General features: G+C 40.8%; 1 protein-coding gene across 1 annotated transcript in view; it reads left to right on the plus strand.

Moving 5' to 3' along the window:
• CCDC80 (coiled-coil domain containing 80) overlaps positions 1-19,628 on the plus strand; it is a 77,683-nt gene extending 58,055 nt beyond the window's left edge. Inside the window, exons 6-8 of the mRNA XM_018557305.1 lie at positions 6,447-6,550; positions 16,609-16,689; positions 18,903-19,628. Coding sequence (XP_018412807.1) covers positions 6,447-6,550; positions 16,609-16,689; positions 18,903-19,252 — 535 coding nt within the window. The 3' untranslated portion in view covers positions 19,253-19,628. The remainder of the gene's footprint in view (positions 1-6,446; positions 6,551-16,608; positions 16,690-18,902) is intronic.
• The last annotated feature ends 673 nt before the right edge of the window (positions 19,629-20,301 follow it).

Raw genomic sequence — 20,301 nt, forward strand, 5'->3', positions numbered from 1 at the left:
TGTCTTTAAATAAGCATAAAGAGGTCACCTCATAAAAGTGAATGATCTCTGAGGAGGTGTTGAGCTGGAATTCCTACACTTGCTATTGTGCACTAAGATGTAGTGAATGGTTTATTTTTCAGCTGAAATGTCTCTGTGCCTTTGATGGGGTGAACTCATTCTGCAGCGTCAGCACTCTGTATTAGTCAATGCCCCAGACACCACATTACTTTTGTTCTACAAATCTATCAGTGTCTGCAAAGACTGGATGAGCGGTATACAGTGATAATACTCAATAGGCATTTTATTTTATTTGTTCTATTAATCTTGTTTGAAAGCTGAACTCCAGGAAGATGTAAAAGAGACAAATTCGTGTGTATATCCATTAATAAATCATGACATTTATTTTTCTTCATCTAACCAGTAAAAGTACCTAATTTTGACTTGGTATCAACCTGTTGTAAAGCCCTGTACATCAGCAGCACTCAAACAGTATTAGGAGCCAGCCTGGTTTCATGAATGCAGATTTGCCTACAAAGAACATGCTCACAGAAGGAGAGAGCAGAAAAGCAGAGGGATGAACTCACCTCTCCGATGTTGCTCCTTTCCTGTCAAATCAGTGAACAGTAGGGGTGGAGAAATTACACCAATGCATTAAAGTGACATTAAAGTCAATTTTTTTTCCTCCACCCAATGTTAATGGATAGGGGAGGGTTAATAACACTGCCCCAGTACAGCAATGCAAAAGGGAGGGGTTAACAATGTGACGTACGCCCGGCCCAAACCCGCTGTACGTCAATCCCACGTGACCATACACAAGTCTGAAACGAGCGTGAGCGTCACAAGGACGTGGCGTGATTTTCAACCTCAGGTTTTATGACTTTTAGAGAGAATGCGAGGTCACCCCCCTCTCCAGACCTGATTGTTGATATAAATTGTACACTCGTAATATACGGAGGGCCTAGTACCATGCCTTTCATTACGACAGCCATAAAAAGGATTAGCAGAGATATGTTTAAATTTCACTGGGACTGGGCAATAAAAGATCACAGCCAGAGCATCTCTTCTGTGGAATGTGGAGGGACCTGTCAGTTCTAAATGAAGACCTGCAGGTGCTCTGACTGGGGAAACAAATAAATTCTATTCTGCAATATTCAGACTCAAATCCCCCATCATCGTCACAAACAGCACTGAACAGCATGGGGTTATTATAAAGCTATGGCCAACATTCAACACAAAATTCCGTTGATTCAACCATTCGTCTGAATCCTAAATAACGAATTACTATATGCACAAATGTACAAAAAACTATATTTGGGTATATAGCAATTTGTTTTGTATGGGCACCGCCATCGTGCTGCGTCCAAGATGTCGGCGCCCATACATGCATATGACGTCACCTGATGCCGGCGTCATGTGACGTCATATGCCCTGCCTCCTAGATAGCGGCGCATGCACAGAATGATCTGGTGGCCAATATAGCAACCACGCTTTCTGTTTTTTTAATGTGTGCTTTCGGATTGTGAGGTTCGTTGCCTCTGAATCCGGAACAGCATTATAATTAGTTTTTCATTCGTTTAATCCGAAAATTAATTATTATGATGTGCACATGTCTAATAGAGACATCTCGAATCCCAACCTGTGTCAGTCAGATGAATCATTACTTAAGAAAATAGACATGTCGCTCATGTGTAACCAGTGGCAGCACCAGGGTGGGCGTCACCTGGTGCAGCCGCAGGGTATGCTTCATGACGTCTGTAGTGTGACGTCATCACGCATGCGAGGTGATCTGGTGGCCATCTTGATGATGGATGCTGGCAAAAGAGAAGAGTGGCTATCAGCCTGGCGGGATCAGGTATGCCGCCAGGTCCAATATCATACCCCCCTCCCCCCCTTGTGACGCTGTCAGGCTCTCGGACCAAGTGCCTGACTTTTAGTCATTTTGGTGTTACCCTCTCTGATGGTGTCACCTGATGTGGGCCCGCAACCCCCACACCAACTTTGTGTGGCCACTGCGTGTGACAATAAAGCTCTGCACTAACCTTACCTTCTTTGCAGAATCTCTTGTTCTGAAAATGTTGTAGACAAGAAAGTTAATATACTTGGTATTAGGGGAAACAGGAATATTTTGATCCTCTGAGTACAAATCAGCAAAAAAAAAGTATTTATTTAACCTGGTCAAATACACTGCCTGGCCAAAAAAAAGTCACTACCTGGATTTTGTTTTGTCATGATCTGGGGGTTGCTGCAGTTGTTCAGGTCTAGCATCAGCATCATCATGTCCCCCAAAAATTAGGTCAAATGCCTACCAGAACATACTGAATGACCAGGTTTTTCCATCAATGGATTTTTCTTCCCTGATGGCATAGACGTAGTCCAAGATGGCAATGCCAGGATTCATCGGGCTCAGATTGTTAAAGCGTGGATCAGGGAGCATGAGACATAATTTTCACACGTGGAAATCTTTTTGACAGATTAGACATTCCGGACAAAAAGCCAAATGTTTTCCTGTGTCAGCGCAGAGATTAGCTGGTTCTGTGGCTCAGCTTTTATGTGCTGTTGTACAGCTCAAACCCTACCCAGGCAAAACAAAGGAATTCAAAGAGACTGACCCACTTACAAAGCCTATCCAAACCCCAAAGCAAAAATGTACTATATTGCAGTTTACCAACCCTTAAAGTGCCACTGAAGCCAAAACTTTCTTTTAGTTTTGGATAGAACTGAGAGAGATTACAACACCTGTCAAGTTTGTATTGTTATCTGTGTTACATAAAAAAAAAATCCCAACGTTTGGATTGTCATCATAACAGGAATAGATAGGATATATTCCAGTTGGCACACTAGTTCTGGTGGCCCTGCTGACCACCTGTGATTTTCCTAACTTTTAAAGCATTTCCTCTCACTTGCTGTGATGTAACTAGCAGTAAATATATGCAAAAACATTTTTAAAAAAGTTACTAAAAAGGGTTTTACTTACCTCTGTCTCCACCGCTCCGAATATCTGAAGATCTGGAGCAGCATGATGGGGCAGGTGCATGCACAGTAAAGATCTTTGGCCAGGAGAAGAGATGAGACAAAGTGCAAGTCAATGCATGCAGCCCGCCAGCGTGCACACGGACAGACTCCATGGGACACAGAAGACACAGCAGTCAGCGCTGGATCAGAGACTAGCACCAGCGCTGGAGGGGCTACTGGAAAGAAGAACATGATCAGATCAAGAGGCATCAGTTAAGGTAAGTCCATAAAGCAGCATGGGGGGGAATATTTGTGACTTCAATGTCACTTTAAAAACTATCTCTAAAAGAAGAAGTATAGAGAAGAAGTATAGAAAAAATAATGGCAATCGGTGTAATAGTGCGGACTCTCAGGTGGCTATGCAGGTTCTATGGTGGACTGTGTGGACTCTCAAGTGGCTGTGCAGGGTCTTAGGAGGGCTGTGCGGCCTCACCAAGGGTCCCAATCCGTTTCAGCGAGTGGCGTGGATCCACAGGAAGGAGGAGATGGACGGCTGGCATTGTAAACATTTAGATTTTTTTTTTCCTCTGCAGCCACATAGCATTTTTTGTGCAGTGAAACATGCTGTAATATGTTTTTCTGCTGGAGTCTTATGGATAAAGTGTTCTCAGCTTTCAAGCAGGAACTGATTTCCCAGTATGTCACATAACTCACGTCTGTTACTTCAATAGATGTGAAGAAAAAAAAAAAACCTTCCAGCATCCAACCAAAAGGAATTATACTTTGCTATTCATATTTTAACCGAAAATGTAATTTGCAAGTGAACTGCTTAAAAACCTTCAGTCCTTGTTGGAAAGCTACCGATAAAGTAGATAGAAAAAGCAATTTTCTCTTACAACAATGTAAGGAATGTTATGTTCCTCTCCATAGGAAATAATTTGGCTTGTGGGCATATAAAAGTATTACTGCATTACAGGTAGGTGGACCAAGTAGAACTAAGACAGCAGGGGATTGATACAAAACCTAGTACACATGCACCATACAAAGCATTCACTTATCAGTCACAGGTATCCACACATTCAGATAAGATGCAAAAACAAGATATATCTTACAACAGTTCTATTCTGCGAAAGGTAAATGTAGCCTTATAAGTGCACTTGTAACAACAAAAATGAGTACTGAACGTCAAGCTTTTGTGGGTTACACCCTTTTTTTAGGTGCAAGCAGTACTGATACACAGAAGTTGAGCAAAATGTAAATATGTATGTAAAATCAAACTGAACAGTTCTCTTTTGGTCTGTTAAAAAAAGAACTCCCGGAAAACTAAAAACGTACCCTTTTTAGTGGGGCTACCCCCGCACTGCAAGGGTTAAGTGCTTGTGTTGTAGAAAAAAAAGCAGATTTACTCTCCTGATCCTCAGTTCCTCCAGGCTGCTAGATCGGTCCCTGTAGCCTCTTCTCCCCTTATGCAGGTCCATTAACTTGCATAAGACATGAGGATGTCGAGAGACATACCACAGCCATAACAGAAGGGGGGGAGACGTGAGTCCTGGCCGCTGCAGGACCTAGGATCATGTGAGTAATACTGCTTTCTTTGAGCCCCCTAGTACAGTAGCCTCACCGCAAAAATATGTTTTTCTTCTACCCAGACTTCTTTACATATACAATTGAAAACATTTTGTTATATCCGTTTGATAAGTGCAAAAAATACTAGTTGCTCCTGCCAGAAATTGAAAGCTGCCCTGTGTCATGTTTAACCTGTCTGTGTTAACTCACTGAGCCTAATCATCCCACACCGTTCTTATCTTGGACTACAAAACAATTGCCCCCATGTTGTGGAGATGAGAAGGGAGGGATGATGTCATTTAGCAAAAGACACAAAAGGAAATTTAGAGCCAAGTGCATTTCTGACAGATCAACACATATTGTTCTGCACTTGCAGGGTCTTTAAAAGCATAAAACATGGGGAAATGTGCATGTATTTCAGAGATGTACTGCTTTTTTCATTGTACTCGATCTTACACAAATCTGAAATTAAGATAACTGTAAAGGTTAGAGAGAAAAACAGAACATTAAAAGTGAACAAGATGAGGAGTAGAGAAGTAGGCTATGTAATGAGAGGGAGAGAGCCACAGAGATTAGAATGTTCATAAAACTAACCGATAGTGGTTTAGCAAGATGACATCCATTCCAAATCCACCCCAACATAATCATCATGTTCAGCAGCACAGCTATTGCACTGTGTTCCTTTTACAGTATATTCAGGTCCAAAAAGCAGTAGGGTTGGAAAGGTTCTATGTGGCTGATTTACTAAATGTATAGATAAACTTTATTTTGCAGAGCGAATGTTCATTTAGCTTGAATACCCAGTTATTGCACGTAATTGGATGATTAAAGTCAAGGCAGCTTATTCAGTAAGTTAAGTGAACATCCACTTTGCAAAGTTAGAATCATCTACTCTTTTAAGAAACCAACTTTTATGAATTATATCACAGTTTTCATAATCTAGTTGGAAAATGTTTGGTGTCAGATGTTTAAAGGAGAACTATGGGGTCAGTGTTTTTCCCCATAGTTCTCCTTAGGGTCGCGGGAGGACACAAACTAGCGTCCTCCCGTTACCCTAAGCTCAGTAGACCGCGAGCTACAGCTCGCGGTATACTGAGACGCCGCAGCCGGAGCGGATCCCGACGTAGATGACGGGATCCGCCCAGCTGCGTGAGTGACAGCTGGCTCTGCCTACCTAGAGGCAGAGCTAGCTGTACCCGCCCCCTCCCCCGTCCGTTCCGCCGGTCAGCGCTGGCAGATCGGAGCGGGGAGAAGGGAATCCAGCCCTCCCACTGTCACGGCAGTTAGAGCCGTGACAGGATCGAGAGGTGAGCGAACCTGGTATGTGTTCGCTCACCTCCCGATCTACTGAGCCGACCTGTGACAGTCTCATTGTCACAGGTCGGCTAGAACTATGAGGTGAGTGGAAATCCCTCATCTCATAGTTCTCCTTTAAAGAGACATTGTCACCTGCCCATTCATAGCAGTAAGTAGAAAGTAACAGTGCCTCCTGATACCACATTCAGCAAGGTATACTTACCAATTTGCACTTCCTCACCACTTCTTCACTACAGGAGTCCACCCTGAGTAAGCTCCGTTGTTGATGACATCACTGCCACCCTTCCACCCCCCTTAGGGCAGTTTTTGGGCCTAACGATGGGTCGCTAAGGGACGAGCACTGTGACGTGAAGGAGGTCACATGCTCCCCCAGATCCACAAGCCCCATTCCATTAGAACAATGGAGCCAGGGATCCGATGAAGAGAGACTTTGAGAAGACACTCTGAATGGGCAACTAAGAATTTGCTTTAACACCCTCCCAAAAAGCATATTAACATATCGATTGCAATATTACTAGAAGTAATATTGCAATTTAAGGCGTTTGATGCAATGTTTTTTCTTTCTTGAAAATGAATGCTAGAGATGATTTAGTGCATAGGAAAATTAACTTGTTTCTCTTTTTTTAAAGATTCCGCTGGAGAAGAAGACTGCTCATTATATCTGCTCCTAATGATGAAGAGTGGGCATATCAACATCAGCTTTATGCACTTAGTGGACAAGCTTGTAATATGGGTAAATATCCTGCATTCACATGTAAAGATGTGGTTTCATGTCACAAAATGGTGATTTTAAATAAAGTCCCTTATACTCTAGGCAGAGATTACAATTAGTAAACATCTATCAAAATTATGAAGTGTTCCACCACTGTAGGCAGTTGACATTATATGCAAATGTTGACTTTACCTGTAAAAGTCAAGCTTTAGTTCACAGTTTATTTATATTTTTCCTTACATTGACCGGCCAGCAAAAGCAACAATTACAGGGAATGGGGTCAACCTATGGGGTGCTTACGACGGTCTGCTTTTATTCATGTGGTTGAAACCTTGTTTCCAAAAGCAAAAAAGCTTTTGCGGTAACTGCTTAAAAAGTGTTAACTGGAGTTAGGCTTCAATTTGTTTAGTCTATCTAAAACTACATGTCCATTGAAGACTACACTGTCTATAAGTTGATAATGCTGCAGCGGGATTTAACTGCCTTCATCCTGTTGATCTATTCTCTGGATTTAATGGTAATAAAATACAGGGGGAAAGCAGAAAAACAAAAACTGCAGTGTTATTGCTAGTGACAGACTGCAACATATATGTATTTTTTCCTTTGCTCATGATTCTACGTTAAGCTAATCACATTTACATAAAATATTATAAGTGACTGTAGTTAACTTTATATTCTGCAAGGGTTTCATGAGGAAAGAGAGCATTTATGAGCATTTTCCAGTTTTCCAATGCAGCCAAGAAGAGACAGGAGAGCCTTGTTTGTTCCTTGTTTTGCTTTAGTGCCTAACAGAATGGGCAGCCCACGGATAAGAAATTTGTGTGTGTTCCAGGTGATTAGAGGGTGGCTGCTCGGGGAACAGTTATGAGTGAAATATTCCAGGACTTCTTTGTGTTTGGCTTCCTAATGGCAGAAACAGGGGCAGTGTAGGGAATTTAGCACTCATCACTGGAGACCCTGAGAGATATAAGAGGCCAGCTAACTATTCATCCATTAGCCATCTCTTACTTCTTTTTCACGCATACTGGAATGAAGAGAAACTCGTAAATGATATCTGTGTATCAGATTCCTAGAATATAGCAAGTTACAAAGTCAGGGGGAGAGTTGGAAACGGAATGGTACAGTACATGTAAACATACACCTCAGGGTTTTCCCTCATGAGTCACTTGGCCAGAATACAGAATAACAACATGCCTACAGATAAAGACCACTGGTCTTGCCAATTTTTGTTTCTTCTTTTTTTTGCCCTAAAGGGATATTAGATCATGCTTCTAATGGGGAGGTGGAGTAAACATCCATATGTTTATGCTTTTTCAAGAACAAGAAAATGGAATTAGGCTAAATTAGATCTGATATTGATTGGGCTGAATTATGGGAACTAAATATCTGTATATACTTACCAATCCACATTTTTTTTTTTGCTTTATTTTTTTTCTACCATGTTTAAAGCAAACCTTTCCCGAAAGAAACCTTGAATCTGCCATTGACTTTTCATCCTGCAAATGCTAGGTCCCTGGCTGTTCCAATGGCTTTAATACATTGAGTTACAGACTTAGAACAAGCATTCCAATTAACGTTGTTCCAGGTTAATGACTTAAGTATTGAAACCAGTGGGATAGCATAGTATGAAAATTGTGTTTAGAGCGCTACTACTGTACTAAGCATATAGGGAAACTCACGTTTAAGAAGTCGTCTATGGGAGGAAATCCAGTGGGGACCCTGGGTAAGTGCAGACCTGTAGAGTCCAATGGTCTGGTGGGTTAACTGCCTGCGAAGACGTGGATTTTCACACATTTGCTTATCACAGGGCTCCTCTCCCTGTTCCTCATAGAGCTTGCACACTGGAATCCCTGTCCTTATACAACATCTCCCACAAGTTTGTACCCCCTGGTTGTGCGCTTGTCCTTTGTTGTTTTTGGGATAGCATAGTAGCCAGGCAACTAGCATTTTCAGAAGAAATCATAGCTGTCTCAATAGTGAATTAAGCAAACTCATGTGTGAGCAGGTGATGTTGGATCCACCAGGATGTGGAGTCTAAGGGCCAGCTGGTATTCCATCAGGGACCACTTCACAGGCGTTTGGACTTAGTGACTAGCTGACCCCAGGTCATGACCCCTCGGTTCACCCTGCTCTAACATGTGGTAACTAACCCCAACTTACTGGATATGTGGAGACTAATACTGTAAAAAGGGGCAATCCCTTTAAAAGATGCACACCTATGGTGTAATTGGCTGCAACATCACATGAGAGACCCAGAAGAGCAAGGGAGCAAGGCTGGTAAGTGACAATAGCTTACCCACAATAGCTACTAGCTTATAGACTGGTATCCCTAGTGGAGAGGTCTACCAGTACCTTTTGGACAAAGAGGAACAAGTTTTTCTTGCCCCCCTTCCTCCCTTCCGAATAGACAAGCCGAGTGCTAAATGACATACAGGTTGCTATCCATATAGCAGAAAGTCAGCATAATTTCAACCCTCTGGCAGGATAAACTGTATTTACTATAATAGCACACATGGGCTGCTACATAGGGAAGCAGGGTTAGTGGATGTTCCTGAGGAGTCACAGGTAAACCACCAGAGACTACTTTTGCTCATTTTGATAGAGTGTGAGCTAACCTAAAGATGGTTTAGGTTAGCTCTTACTCCATCAGTAAGAGCAAAAATGGTCTCTGGTGGTTGCCTGTGACTCCTCAGGAAAATCCTGCAATGATTTGTGTGACTCTTTTTTAGATAGACCCTCCACAACTGAATGCTCAAAGGTCACTAAGGCTGCTGGCAGATCAGATTGTGGTTCTGCAGGGGAAAGCCCTAAGGTACGCTTATGTTCTCTGTGGTCATAGTCAGCAACTCAGCAATTTGTTCCATAAAATCCTGCATAAATTAGACCAAACCAGAGGGAGGAGCCATACTTGATGGAGCCAAGGAGGCCTTTGAGGAATATAAATATGCAAGCAAGGGACAGCATCCCAAGCTGTGGGTGTGAGGTCCTTGACAGGCAACACTGCCCAGGAACTATCCATGGATCGAGAGCCAGAGGTGACAGGGACACTGTAGGCGGCAATACGGACTAACCAGGATGGAACTATGTGTCTGTTGTAAATAGGAGAATGATGATAAAATGCTAATTCATGCTGAAGATGGAAACAGAGCGCAGAGTGTGCATATGTGACACTCCAACTAGTGATGCAGCACTCAATTCCTCAGTGTTTTAAATCTTTTCAAGCAGACCAGACAGAAAAATGGAGAGAATAACAGTACCCAACTGTTCATATACATATAGTAGTGACCTAGCGCCCTTCAGCACTCACAGGCTACTCATAAATAAGTCTTCAGAAACTGGCTCACAACAGAGGCTGTGCTGTGGCTCTTGACCAGAAAACACAGTACACAGTGGTCTGGCATACGCCACAAGCAGAACCCAGTGCCAAAAAGTTACATTCTGGGCAGGCCTGGCAGTCTTTGGTCCATTGGGGTCTGGGTACATCCTCCAAAGCTATTGCTGAGAAAATACTGATTGAGATAGTTGGGACCATCTCCGTGGTATGTAGATGATGTCCTAATTGAAGAAAATAATCTAAAAAATAATATTCTCTTGAAAAATTAGTTAAACTTTTCTCAGTAGAGAAAAGACATCCATCCTCATAGGACACTAGCAAAACATGGATGCATGCTGGGAGTGGGAGGGGTTATACTAGGATGGTCACTGTTTTTTTGTTTGCCGGTGTCCAAATCCTCCTGTAGGCAGCAGTTCAACCTAAATACTGTATCAAGGAATTCTGGGTTCCTCAATAAACAAATAAAAAGCAACTTTACATACAAAGCAGGCCACATGGTGCCCCCAACAGCAAATTCTAGCATTAGTGTTTGCTAAAATAATCAAAATAGGGGCAGAGCTTATGCAAAGGGACATCATCATTTAGGTGTGCATAGGTCAGCATGATCTCTATATAGAGCAATAAGGATACGTGTCCATAAGAAAAACACATTTAGAAAGTCTTTCAGTAAAACAGAATTTTACTTTTCCTCTTACCTCTATCTGGTATCCCTGCCTTTCTAGATGTGTGAGGTACACCATTACTTCTCTTCTTATAGTACGTAAAAAAAATAGGTATCTATAGGTAAGACTTTTTTTTTTAAAGGGTTTTGGCAAACATAAATAAATAAATAAACTACAGCCAAGGATCACCTTTAAAACCATTCATTTCAACAGCTGATGACTTAGTTTTTTTTCCTGGCTTCCTGCCCAACAAGCGGTTATCCCAAAACCCATATGTTTTCCAGACACATATTATTGCTTGGAATGATAGAAAGGAGCACATTTCTTCTCTACAAGGGAGATCCTTCAAGTTGCTAGCATCAAATTTACAGACAAGAACATATGCATTTAATTGCTGTTTCAGCAGAATGGGTTGTGTGAAGCCGGTGGCACGTTTGCCGATCTTTATTTTTAAGCCCAACTGTAGCCTCCCTGCTTCTGTCACTCAGGTCGCTTACCCCACTACATGTATTTTTCTGTTTTTTAATATACTTACCTTTTTTCAAGAGTCTTTAGGCTTCAGGAAGATTTTCCAAATCTGGAAATTCATCCATTTACAATTAGATTGGCAGATGAATGAGTACAGTAATGCTATAAGTCTGTAGAAAAGTGCATTTTAACTTTACCGTGCAAGTAAAAAAGCGCTCCATTTATAAAGTCACAACTCAACTGGCTTGGCAATGCTAAAGTGATGAAATACGAACGCGAACTTCAGACTGCACATCAATTCCCATAGCACTGAAATGTCAAATGAACCTGACAATGTGCCAAAGTTAGAGTGTGAACATGTATGTTGGCAGTAGAGGCCTAAATAAAGACTATTATGTAATAAGAATACCTATGATTCCTCTGCACAGAAGTAAAAAGGACTCAGATAGCAATCACCGAGCAGCTTTTTTAAATTGTTGCCTGGCTTAAATGCGTTTCTATGCTGCATTTTTGTCGGCACAAATACATCTGCAAAATAATGCATTCTTGGTCCTTTCTATATTGGTGGGAGACTTTTTATTTTTGAGCTAGCATGAATTTAGGTAGAGTGTAGAATAAATCCTGACACACATCTGCCTCAGCTTATTCACAACTTCTCCTGACACATACTGTATTCTATTACAGTTCCCACTCACAATTCTGGAGACTAGTATGGTAGCTTAAGGTACAAAATTAGGCAGTGCCCCAAAATTACTCAAAGGGCTCTTTGTCCCTAGAGGTCACTAGAGGCATCTTCGCATTACCCAGTTATCTTAGCATCAACTCAGAAAGTCTCTTACCTCACCTTCTTCAACCCTGCCTCCTGAACACCAGTGCTAATGGGAACACCACTCTCTCATAGTGTAGCTACCTCACCATTTTGGTCCATTTCCCCAATGCATTTACATCACCTCCCCCAGCTGCACAGGTACTTTTATAGCACCACTAGTTTCACAAGTAATGCACAGGTGTTCATCTGCTTGCTGCAGAACGTTAATAATAACTTCTCATTGTAGAGTAAAAGGTCATGATCAAGAGTTTGGACAAAGGCTTGAACAGTAACAACACTGCCAGTCCTTGATTGGTGCAATTCTTGTAATCTAGCAACTTCTCTTAAAGGGCTGTACTGTGGAAGCTTTGCCCAAACAAAAGGCAAGCGGAGGGCTAAGGACAAGTCACCAGCATTGCTAGTAGGATCCCTGCAGCTGATCTGTTCCCCATTACAGACTTACTTACCTTGTTCTACAATGTGCCCCTGTGTGGAGGCAGCCATCTTGGTATAGGCAGGGTCTAGCTTACTTAAGTCAGAGCTGTCCCCCGATGACTGGTGATGACCCCTGACTGTGATCTCTGATTGCTGATGAAATATTCAAAAAGCAGCAGGAGAGGCAAAGAAAGCACAGGATCGCAGATCGCAGAAAGTAGAAGTAGGGAGATACATGCACTCCAGGTTCTCAAGTACAGATTCCGCTTTAGCAAGCCCTCAGGAGAACAGTGAGCAGCACAGTAGTAGCATCACCAAAGCTTGTAAGAGTAGCAGTTACAGGGAACACCACCTTTCACACTGCAAATATACAGCTATGAGACTGTTGTCATAGCACGTGTACTGCTATTTTTTCAGGTGGAATTTGATAAAAAGGTAGCTTTTTCAGGGTACTGCTTAGGAACTATTAACATTTCTAGATGTTACCTAAAGGATAGCCAATGTTCATCTTTTGAGTTTAGTCCACTTTAAGACAGTTGTTTATACATTTCGAATTTCCTGGGGGTACCTTTTTTGCTGTGCATCCAGCAAACCATTGTAGATGAAGAATATACTTTAATCGGGGATATATATATATATATATACACCACACACACACACACGATGATTTACCTTAAAGTGGTATTAAAGTCTCAGTTTTATTTACATGTATATCTAGTGGAGTGGTAGCAAGCAGTAGATATATGCCATAACATTTTTTTTTTAAACGGAAAAAGTTGCAAAATAAGTTATAACGTACCTGTGTCTGCGCCGCTTGCGCCTGGCTGCAGAACACAGCTTCTCTAACGGCCGCGTGATTGGTACTGCAGAACACAGCTTCTCAACGGCTTATCAAGTGATTGGTACTGTGGCATGTACTGTATATCACTAATATAGCTGAATGCTCAGAAACCATGGCTTCTGATCATTGCTTTCAAACATAGGCAACATCTCCACCTAATGGCTATACTAAACATCAACACTATTTAAAAAGATTGCATAGAAACCTAAATTACAAAATGGGAGCTGTTTTTAATAATGAGAGAAGAAGAGACGTTGCTTGTGGTTTCTCATCATGTTTGATTGTTATGTCCCTGGAAAATAAAACACAGAATCTGATTGGTTTAATTTGCAATCAACTTACTTTTTTTAATGGCATGGGAAACATTTTTACTGCTATATTTCCATAGGGAAGATTTGCCCTCAGTTCCTTTACCCATGTCTCTGGAAAATGGTTAATCGCTCCCATAGAGACACAAGAACAGCAATTAAAAAAAGCTTTTGTATAGTATAGTGGAGAACGTTTATAACCTTAACATGTTTTTATTGCTATGCCACTGGTTCCTACCACCGCTGCAGAACATACAAGGACATAACAGCAGGAGGAACCACAGGAAGGGGCTGGGGAGCAGACACCAGAGTTAGACCCAGTATGCACTCTTTGATGCAACAGACCTGGTTAGATACTCCCCCCTTTCTACTCGGCAATAAAACTAGCGTTGAGGGTTGGGCCAGCAGAGAACACTGGAGTGTAAGGGTAGGAAACAGTAGTGTCTGAGAAAAAACGTATTTTGAGGCATTTCCAAGGTAAGGTCACTCACAAATCATAACACATAGGGGTACCAGACTACAAAGAGATAGGAACTCAAAACAATATTCAGGTTTAAAGGGAAACTTTAATAGAAAACCATTTCTGTATAGGAAGTCTAAAGTGTAAGCTGCCATTCCTTGATTGCCAACTGGAATGGGTGTGCTTAAAATGCTGAATTCCAATAATCAATGGATAATGGATATATATGATAAGAAGGAGAATTAAAGTTCATATGGGGCACAGTGGCTCCAGTGAGCCTGCTCTCGGCACAAACAGGACACCCCTGAAATGGGGGACACAAAAGTGTGAAATCCACCCATAAGTCCAAAGAGAGCACCAGACCAAAGAAAAGAGGGTCCAAAATCTTTTACCCATGATGCTCAATCACAGGACAGAATTAAGCAGCCAACATGTTTCGGCTTCTTCACATTCATAGGTAATCAAGAAAGCACAATCACCAATTTTTTTTTTTTTTAATGATACATCTAAATGTCCAGGAGCAGAAAACAGCAGCACACATTCTATCCGCTTTTAATCAGCTTTAAAGGGAAAACATCATTAAATGTAATTTGTCTGTGTGAAATGTAAGCTGCTATTCTTTAACTGCTGGTCCTCATTCTAGGTCCCAAAAGGGAAGCTGAATGTATCAGGTATCTAATTGAGTGAACTAGTAGGTGGCATAAGAGTCAGAAAACAGCAGCACTGTTATGAGGCTTCTCTCACAATTAGTTTGTTTTATGACAGATTCCCTTTAATTACTCTTTAGTGTGGTGGATACAATTTCATTAGGGTCCCAAGAATATTACAATAGCTTTAGATGGTTCAAAGACAATTGAACATGGGACTTCTGTTGGGCTACCTCTATAAAGTTACTGTGCTGTGGTCACATCCCTAACTACATTTAGCCATCTTTTAATGACACCCATATTATCTGTTTTCATTCATGAGGTTCAGACCACATATCTCAGCAGAAAAGGTTCAAGCTATGTATGTAGTGATCTGCATTCCTGACCACATAAAAAAATGATACATCTTGTGGTCCCTAATCTCAGACGAATAAAAGGCAGTTATTGTTGTGGGTGGGCACAGCTTTGTCACCACATAGCGAGCAGCTATTTAAGCCAAATAGTTTTTGAATTTAGTGTAATTTCCTGATCCACAATTACAGGAGCAATGTGTAGTTCCGTCTTCAAAACAGAGCAGCAGCAGGATAAGAAGTGTAAGGAGGCTGACAATGAGCCAGTAATTTCTATACCACGCTAACACACAATACCATTTTCAGACACTGCTGCATGCAGCTTTTAGTAGAACAATATTACAATAATTGAGGTTGGACAATAGCCATTTAAAATAAACTTTATACAGTGCATATGTTCAGTCTGACTGTAATTTAGAAGAGAAAGCTGTTTTACTTCAGTTCTATCTAAAAGACTACCAAAAAAAAGCGTTCTTTGATTAAAAAAACAGATCTATTTACCTGTTAACTCAATTTTGAGGAATCTTCCAGGAGAGCACAAGATAGAGTGTGGCAATGCCCACCTAAAACAGGAATTGCAATGTTCAAAGACAATGAAAGAACACACCTAGAGTTAATATTAGGCTTAATATTGAAGAAATGAAAGGCAAACAATAGAACATGCTATACATACAAACAAAACACAATAGAACATACATAACAATAGAACATAAAATACGTTTAAACCCCTAATCACTAAAGTGATGGGAGGGTGGAGGGTGATAGGAACACTTACACATGTACACATTTCTGGGCTGGGTCCTGGAGATGGGAGGCTTTGTAGAGCTTTTGTGGGATAAAGCCTGCAGATGCTAGAGGCTCTTTCTCTCTTTCACTCTCTTTACTGTGGGAGCCTGCTGTCTAATGACAGAACTTTAAAAAGGTACCAGAGCTCCCTGTTTGTTTTGGGGGACCTATTTGCGGCCACTCTGTTAGTCAAAGCCGGCCACTTCTTTCAAGGAGGTACAACCAGTACTGCTAAACCATCGGGGAAGGTTGCCCCTTCTAAGTTGGAGGAGAAAAGAAACCTCAGGACAGTAAAGACACTCCTCAGAGGCAGGAAGGGATAATATATCATGCAGGACATACAAAAGAGGTCTTCACTCCCTAATCCCAGCTATCCAAGCCTGCCAGGTCCACAGTCCCTAGGATAGAATATGAGCTGATAAGGAGGGAGATCTCTGCTTCAAGGCATTGAAACATTTATTTTCCAAAGATCTGAGTCAGTGAGTTTGGGCTTGTTCTTTTATTGTATATGAGCCTTGTGTTTTCCGTTTTAGGTGGGCGGAGGTGATTGGGGCAAACTTACTTGACCTGCCACCAATGTCTCTGGTTTTCACTCTTTTGCAAAACTTTATCCGCTGACAGAATCTTCAGCAACCAACACTTCCAGGTGTTGAATGCCTGCATCCCCTGCTGCATGCTGTGGTACCATCCACCACTAAGTCACGAATGTGCTCCAGGGAAGTGTTGGATGCTGATGATTCTGCCGGTGGGTGTAGCTGTGCAAGAGATCAGAGGCACAGGGGATGAGGCAGCTAAGTTTTATTATTGTTCCTTTGCAGACAACTTTACCTATGCTATAGTCCTCGAGATCACCTTGATTAGTCCTGCGTACGTTGTCTTTGTAATGTGTTACAAAATTGTAATATCACTAGTAACAGATGAACTACATGATAAATATTTCTATATCTTTGACTAAAATGAACTGTTCTGGGTTTTTTTAGGACTGCGACACATGGCCATTTTGAAAATGGTTGGCATTGGTGTTGATGGAAGTGGTGTTTTGGAACTCTACCCAATCAATGGTAAGAAATTAAAATACCATTTATAGGCTGTATGTGACCTTTTTAATAGCTCAAAATTCCTATTTTGCTGATTTACAAATATTTGCAATGTTTTTATGCCCCCCTAAACTAAGATTCATCTATTATTTGTAAATCAAGGAAACAGGCTAAAAGAACTTCTGTGAATGTGGCATAATCAGTTTTAATTTTTTTCAAATTTGTCTTTCCGATTTCTGGATTGTCTACAGTTTAATATGCAGTATTTTTCACTTCACTCGCACATTACATCATTCTCTCCAAAACCTTTAAAACTGAGCTTCAGACATGTAAAAAAACAGTTATAGAGATATAAAAACATTATCAAATGTATTTTTAAGTACTGATAGCATATCTGTCAGGAATCTGTCTTGAATTACTAATAACTTTCCATAGTCCCGTACACATCAGAACTCAGAGAAGAAAGGTCAGTATTGTAAGTCTTTGGAGGACTCTAGTGCATTGTACAGTGCTGTCAGTCAAACTGGGAACTTATTCAGCCTAATCAGTGTTTTACTACTTCTTCACTGTCCAAAGATTTTAAATAAAATTCAGTTAAAGCAGTGTTTGAGTCACAAGAGTACCCGGCTTACAGTAGCAACAAGTATTTTGACAGGTAAAATACTTCACACATGCTGTAGGCACTTCACCTGTGTAGTTACCTGCTTGGCTGGAGTTACACTTTGAAAGGAAAATATTGTCATTGTGAGAGGTGTTTATCTCTTCCCATCTACCAATTGGGTTCAACCCTGGCCTGGAAAACAACATTTGAAATGTGAAAGATTGAATCTGATGGCTGGATGTTGGGGGTAGCAATTCTTACTACTGACTATTTAATACATAATGGCCAATATGGAAGAACTGAGCCTTAAGGTAGTTGTAAGCATGAGTTTCTAGTTGTCTTTTCGCTTCACTTCACTGCAACCTTATATCCCTCCACAGTTGTAAACCTATGCACATACACCGTATACACATACATACATACATACTGTATACACATACACTTACTCCTCTGGTAACATGGCTGGCTGTTCCTTCAGCCTCTCCCACCAACAGGAGAGCATGGTGGTGACAGTGCTGTACCCTGCTTAAGGCTGCCCTTGTCATGACTCTATAGAAAAAAAAGTGGCTGTCCAGAAGCATCATGTTGGGTAGCCACAGGCAACAGAGAAATGTTTGCGGAAGTGGCATCAGGACCCAAGGCATACAGGCAAAAGATGCAGGGTACATGCTCCGGGTGGCTGGCCTGATGCCCATGCCACAACCACTGTACCACTAACTACTTGCAGTTGCGCCTGCCACATTCCCCACAAAGAGAGCCCTTTTGTTTTAAAATACAAGCACAGAAGAGCCAAGCACACCTATTACCGGTACATCAGCAATATAAATGCTATACTTTGTTAAATAAACAACAATTTTTCCATGGTCTGCCTAAATTAACTCTGCTGATAATATTATCTGCTGATAATATTAAGAAAAATATCTTTTCAGCAACAGAGTTAGGCTAGGAAAAGTATGGCAAAATCTTAGTTTATGTGGATAAAAGGTTATAAATACTATTCATATTGCTGATTTAAATGTGCTAGGCTTATTATTACAATATTAATTTTTAAAATACAGTTTGTCCTTTAAAGTGGTCTTAGCATGAGATATGTATTATAATGTTAAGTGCACATATGCTAAGTCATATGTAGTGTTATTAGATCTCAGAGATCATAGTACTTCCCTTACACTGTCAATGCCTTTATCTAAATTACTGTCTAGAAGGACAGCACCATGTTTGTTCAAACATTTTGCATGGCTAGCATCTATTTCTAGGTCTGAGATGCTGGTTCAGATGACCCAATCATGTACAATCTGGTACTTGTTCTGTTCTTGGATGTGTGTACGTCAGCCTGCTGTAGGCTTTCACCTTGTGACTCCAAAGTTACAATATTGCAGTCTGATGACTGGGGGGGGAGAAATGCTTCCTCATGCCTGCACCAGACTGATCACATATCTCAGCCTAGGCAAAGTCACTTTCCTGAAGTCCATGGATTTATTTTTAGTAACAAAAGATTCAGCTTTCATTTAACCATCCTGTAATTCTATATAGTGACATATCAGGGATTTATTAATGCAGACTTGTTGCTGAAACGTCCATTTTAACCTTACTCTTAATCAGACTAATGACATGTAACTATTTATGACTATCACAGGAAGCTCCAGTGTTGAGAGAGAAGATCTTTCCTTTAACTTGGTGAAAGACATAAGAAATTATTTTCAAGTCAGCCCCGAATATTTCTCCATGCTTCTGGTTGGCAAAGATGGCAACGTAAAATCTTGGTACCCTTCACCCATGTGGTCTATGGCAATTGTCTATGATCTAATTGACTCGATGCAGCTCAGACGACAGGAAATGGCTATTCAACAGTCACTGGGAATGCGTTGCCCAGAAGATGAATATGGAGGATATGGTTACCATGGTTACCCTCACCAGGGATATGAGGATGGCTATCAGGATGATTATCGACACCATGAGGGACACTACCATAGATATCATGACTAACACTTATTTGGCTAAGACTGATATTTTTAATAAAAATCTGAATATGTAAATGACAAGTTTCAGAATGTGGTATATAGTTTTACCATATATGTTTTAAGAAAATGGTTCAAACAAAGACTGCTCTGTCTTCTCTTTATTTCTTTCTTATGAAGATATTTTTTGTATGTATTTATTTAAAAATGCTACAGACTCAACATTGACTGTTTGCTAAGTAGGCCATAAGCATTTTTTATCTGGTGTCAAATTAAACAGACATTTGTTGGCTTCAACAGCCCCTCAGATATTAAAAAATAACTCCCATGTATTTACTCTTTTTAACAGTTTAAGATTTTTTTTTTTCCAAATAAGACTTTACTATATTACACCATTATGCCACTGGAAATATGCCTAAGCTCCACTAGGCTCTGCTTCACTAGGCCCTGCTCCACATCATGTTGCATATATTGTGCACTTAAGACATTAGGTTCAATACACAAAGGCAGAACATGTGTGTTATTTCTAATGCCATGTGTTATTCATTTTCTCATGTTAAAAATAGATTTTTTTTTACTCCTCTAAAAGGTGTCATCACGCAAATGAGCATAATTTACTGCACACACATCTTTTATCATTTTTTTGTGTGGTATTTTACATGTAAAAAAACAATGCACATACATTCTTAAAATGTCAGTCACTATTTGGAATTGAAAAAAAAAGTTGCCTGCAAAAAAAGATGCCTAAGGCCTTGTTCACACCAAATGCAGACCAGATCTGCATGAGTTTCTGCACACGCAGTGCAGCGGGTTGTGCCGCGTTTTCGATGCAATCCGGGTCGTTTTTTGTAAAAAAAAATTTAGTTTAGAATGGGCTTTTAGTGCGTTCTAGGATGCTTGCATGTGTTTTTTAATGCGTTTGCATGCATTCCAGAGCAGGTAAAATAGGGCTTGCTGCAGTTTTTTTACATGCTCTGGAACTGAACGCTGCGGTGTAAACTAGAGCCTAAAATACCATTGGAATACATTGGACGCAGTTTTGATCCGGTCTGTAACTGCTCTGCTCTGCTGCTGGAA

The sequence above is a fragment of the Nanorana parkeri genome, unplaced genomic scaffold (genome assembly GCF_000935625.1).
Source record: "Nanorana parkeri isolate BGI_ZX_2015 unplaced genomic scaffold, ASM93562v1 scaffold278, whole genome shotgun sequence".
In the NCBI taxonomy this organism is placed as follows: Eukaryota; Metazoa; Chordata; class Amphibia; order Anura; family Dicroglossidae; genus Nanorana; species Nanorana parkeri.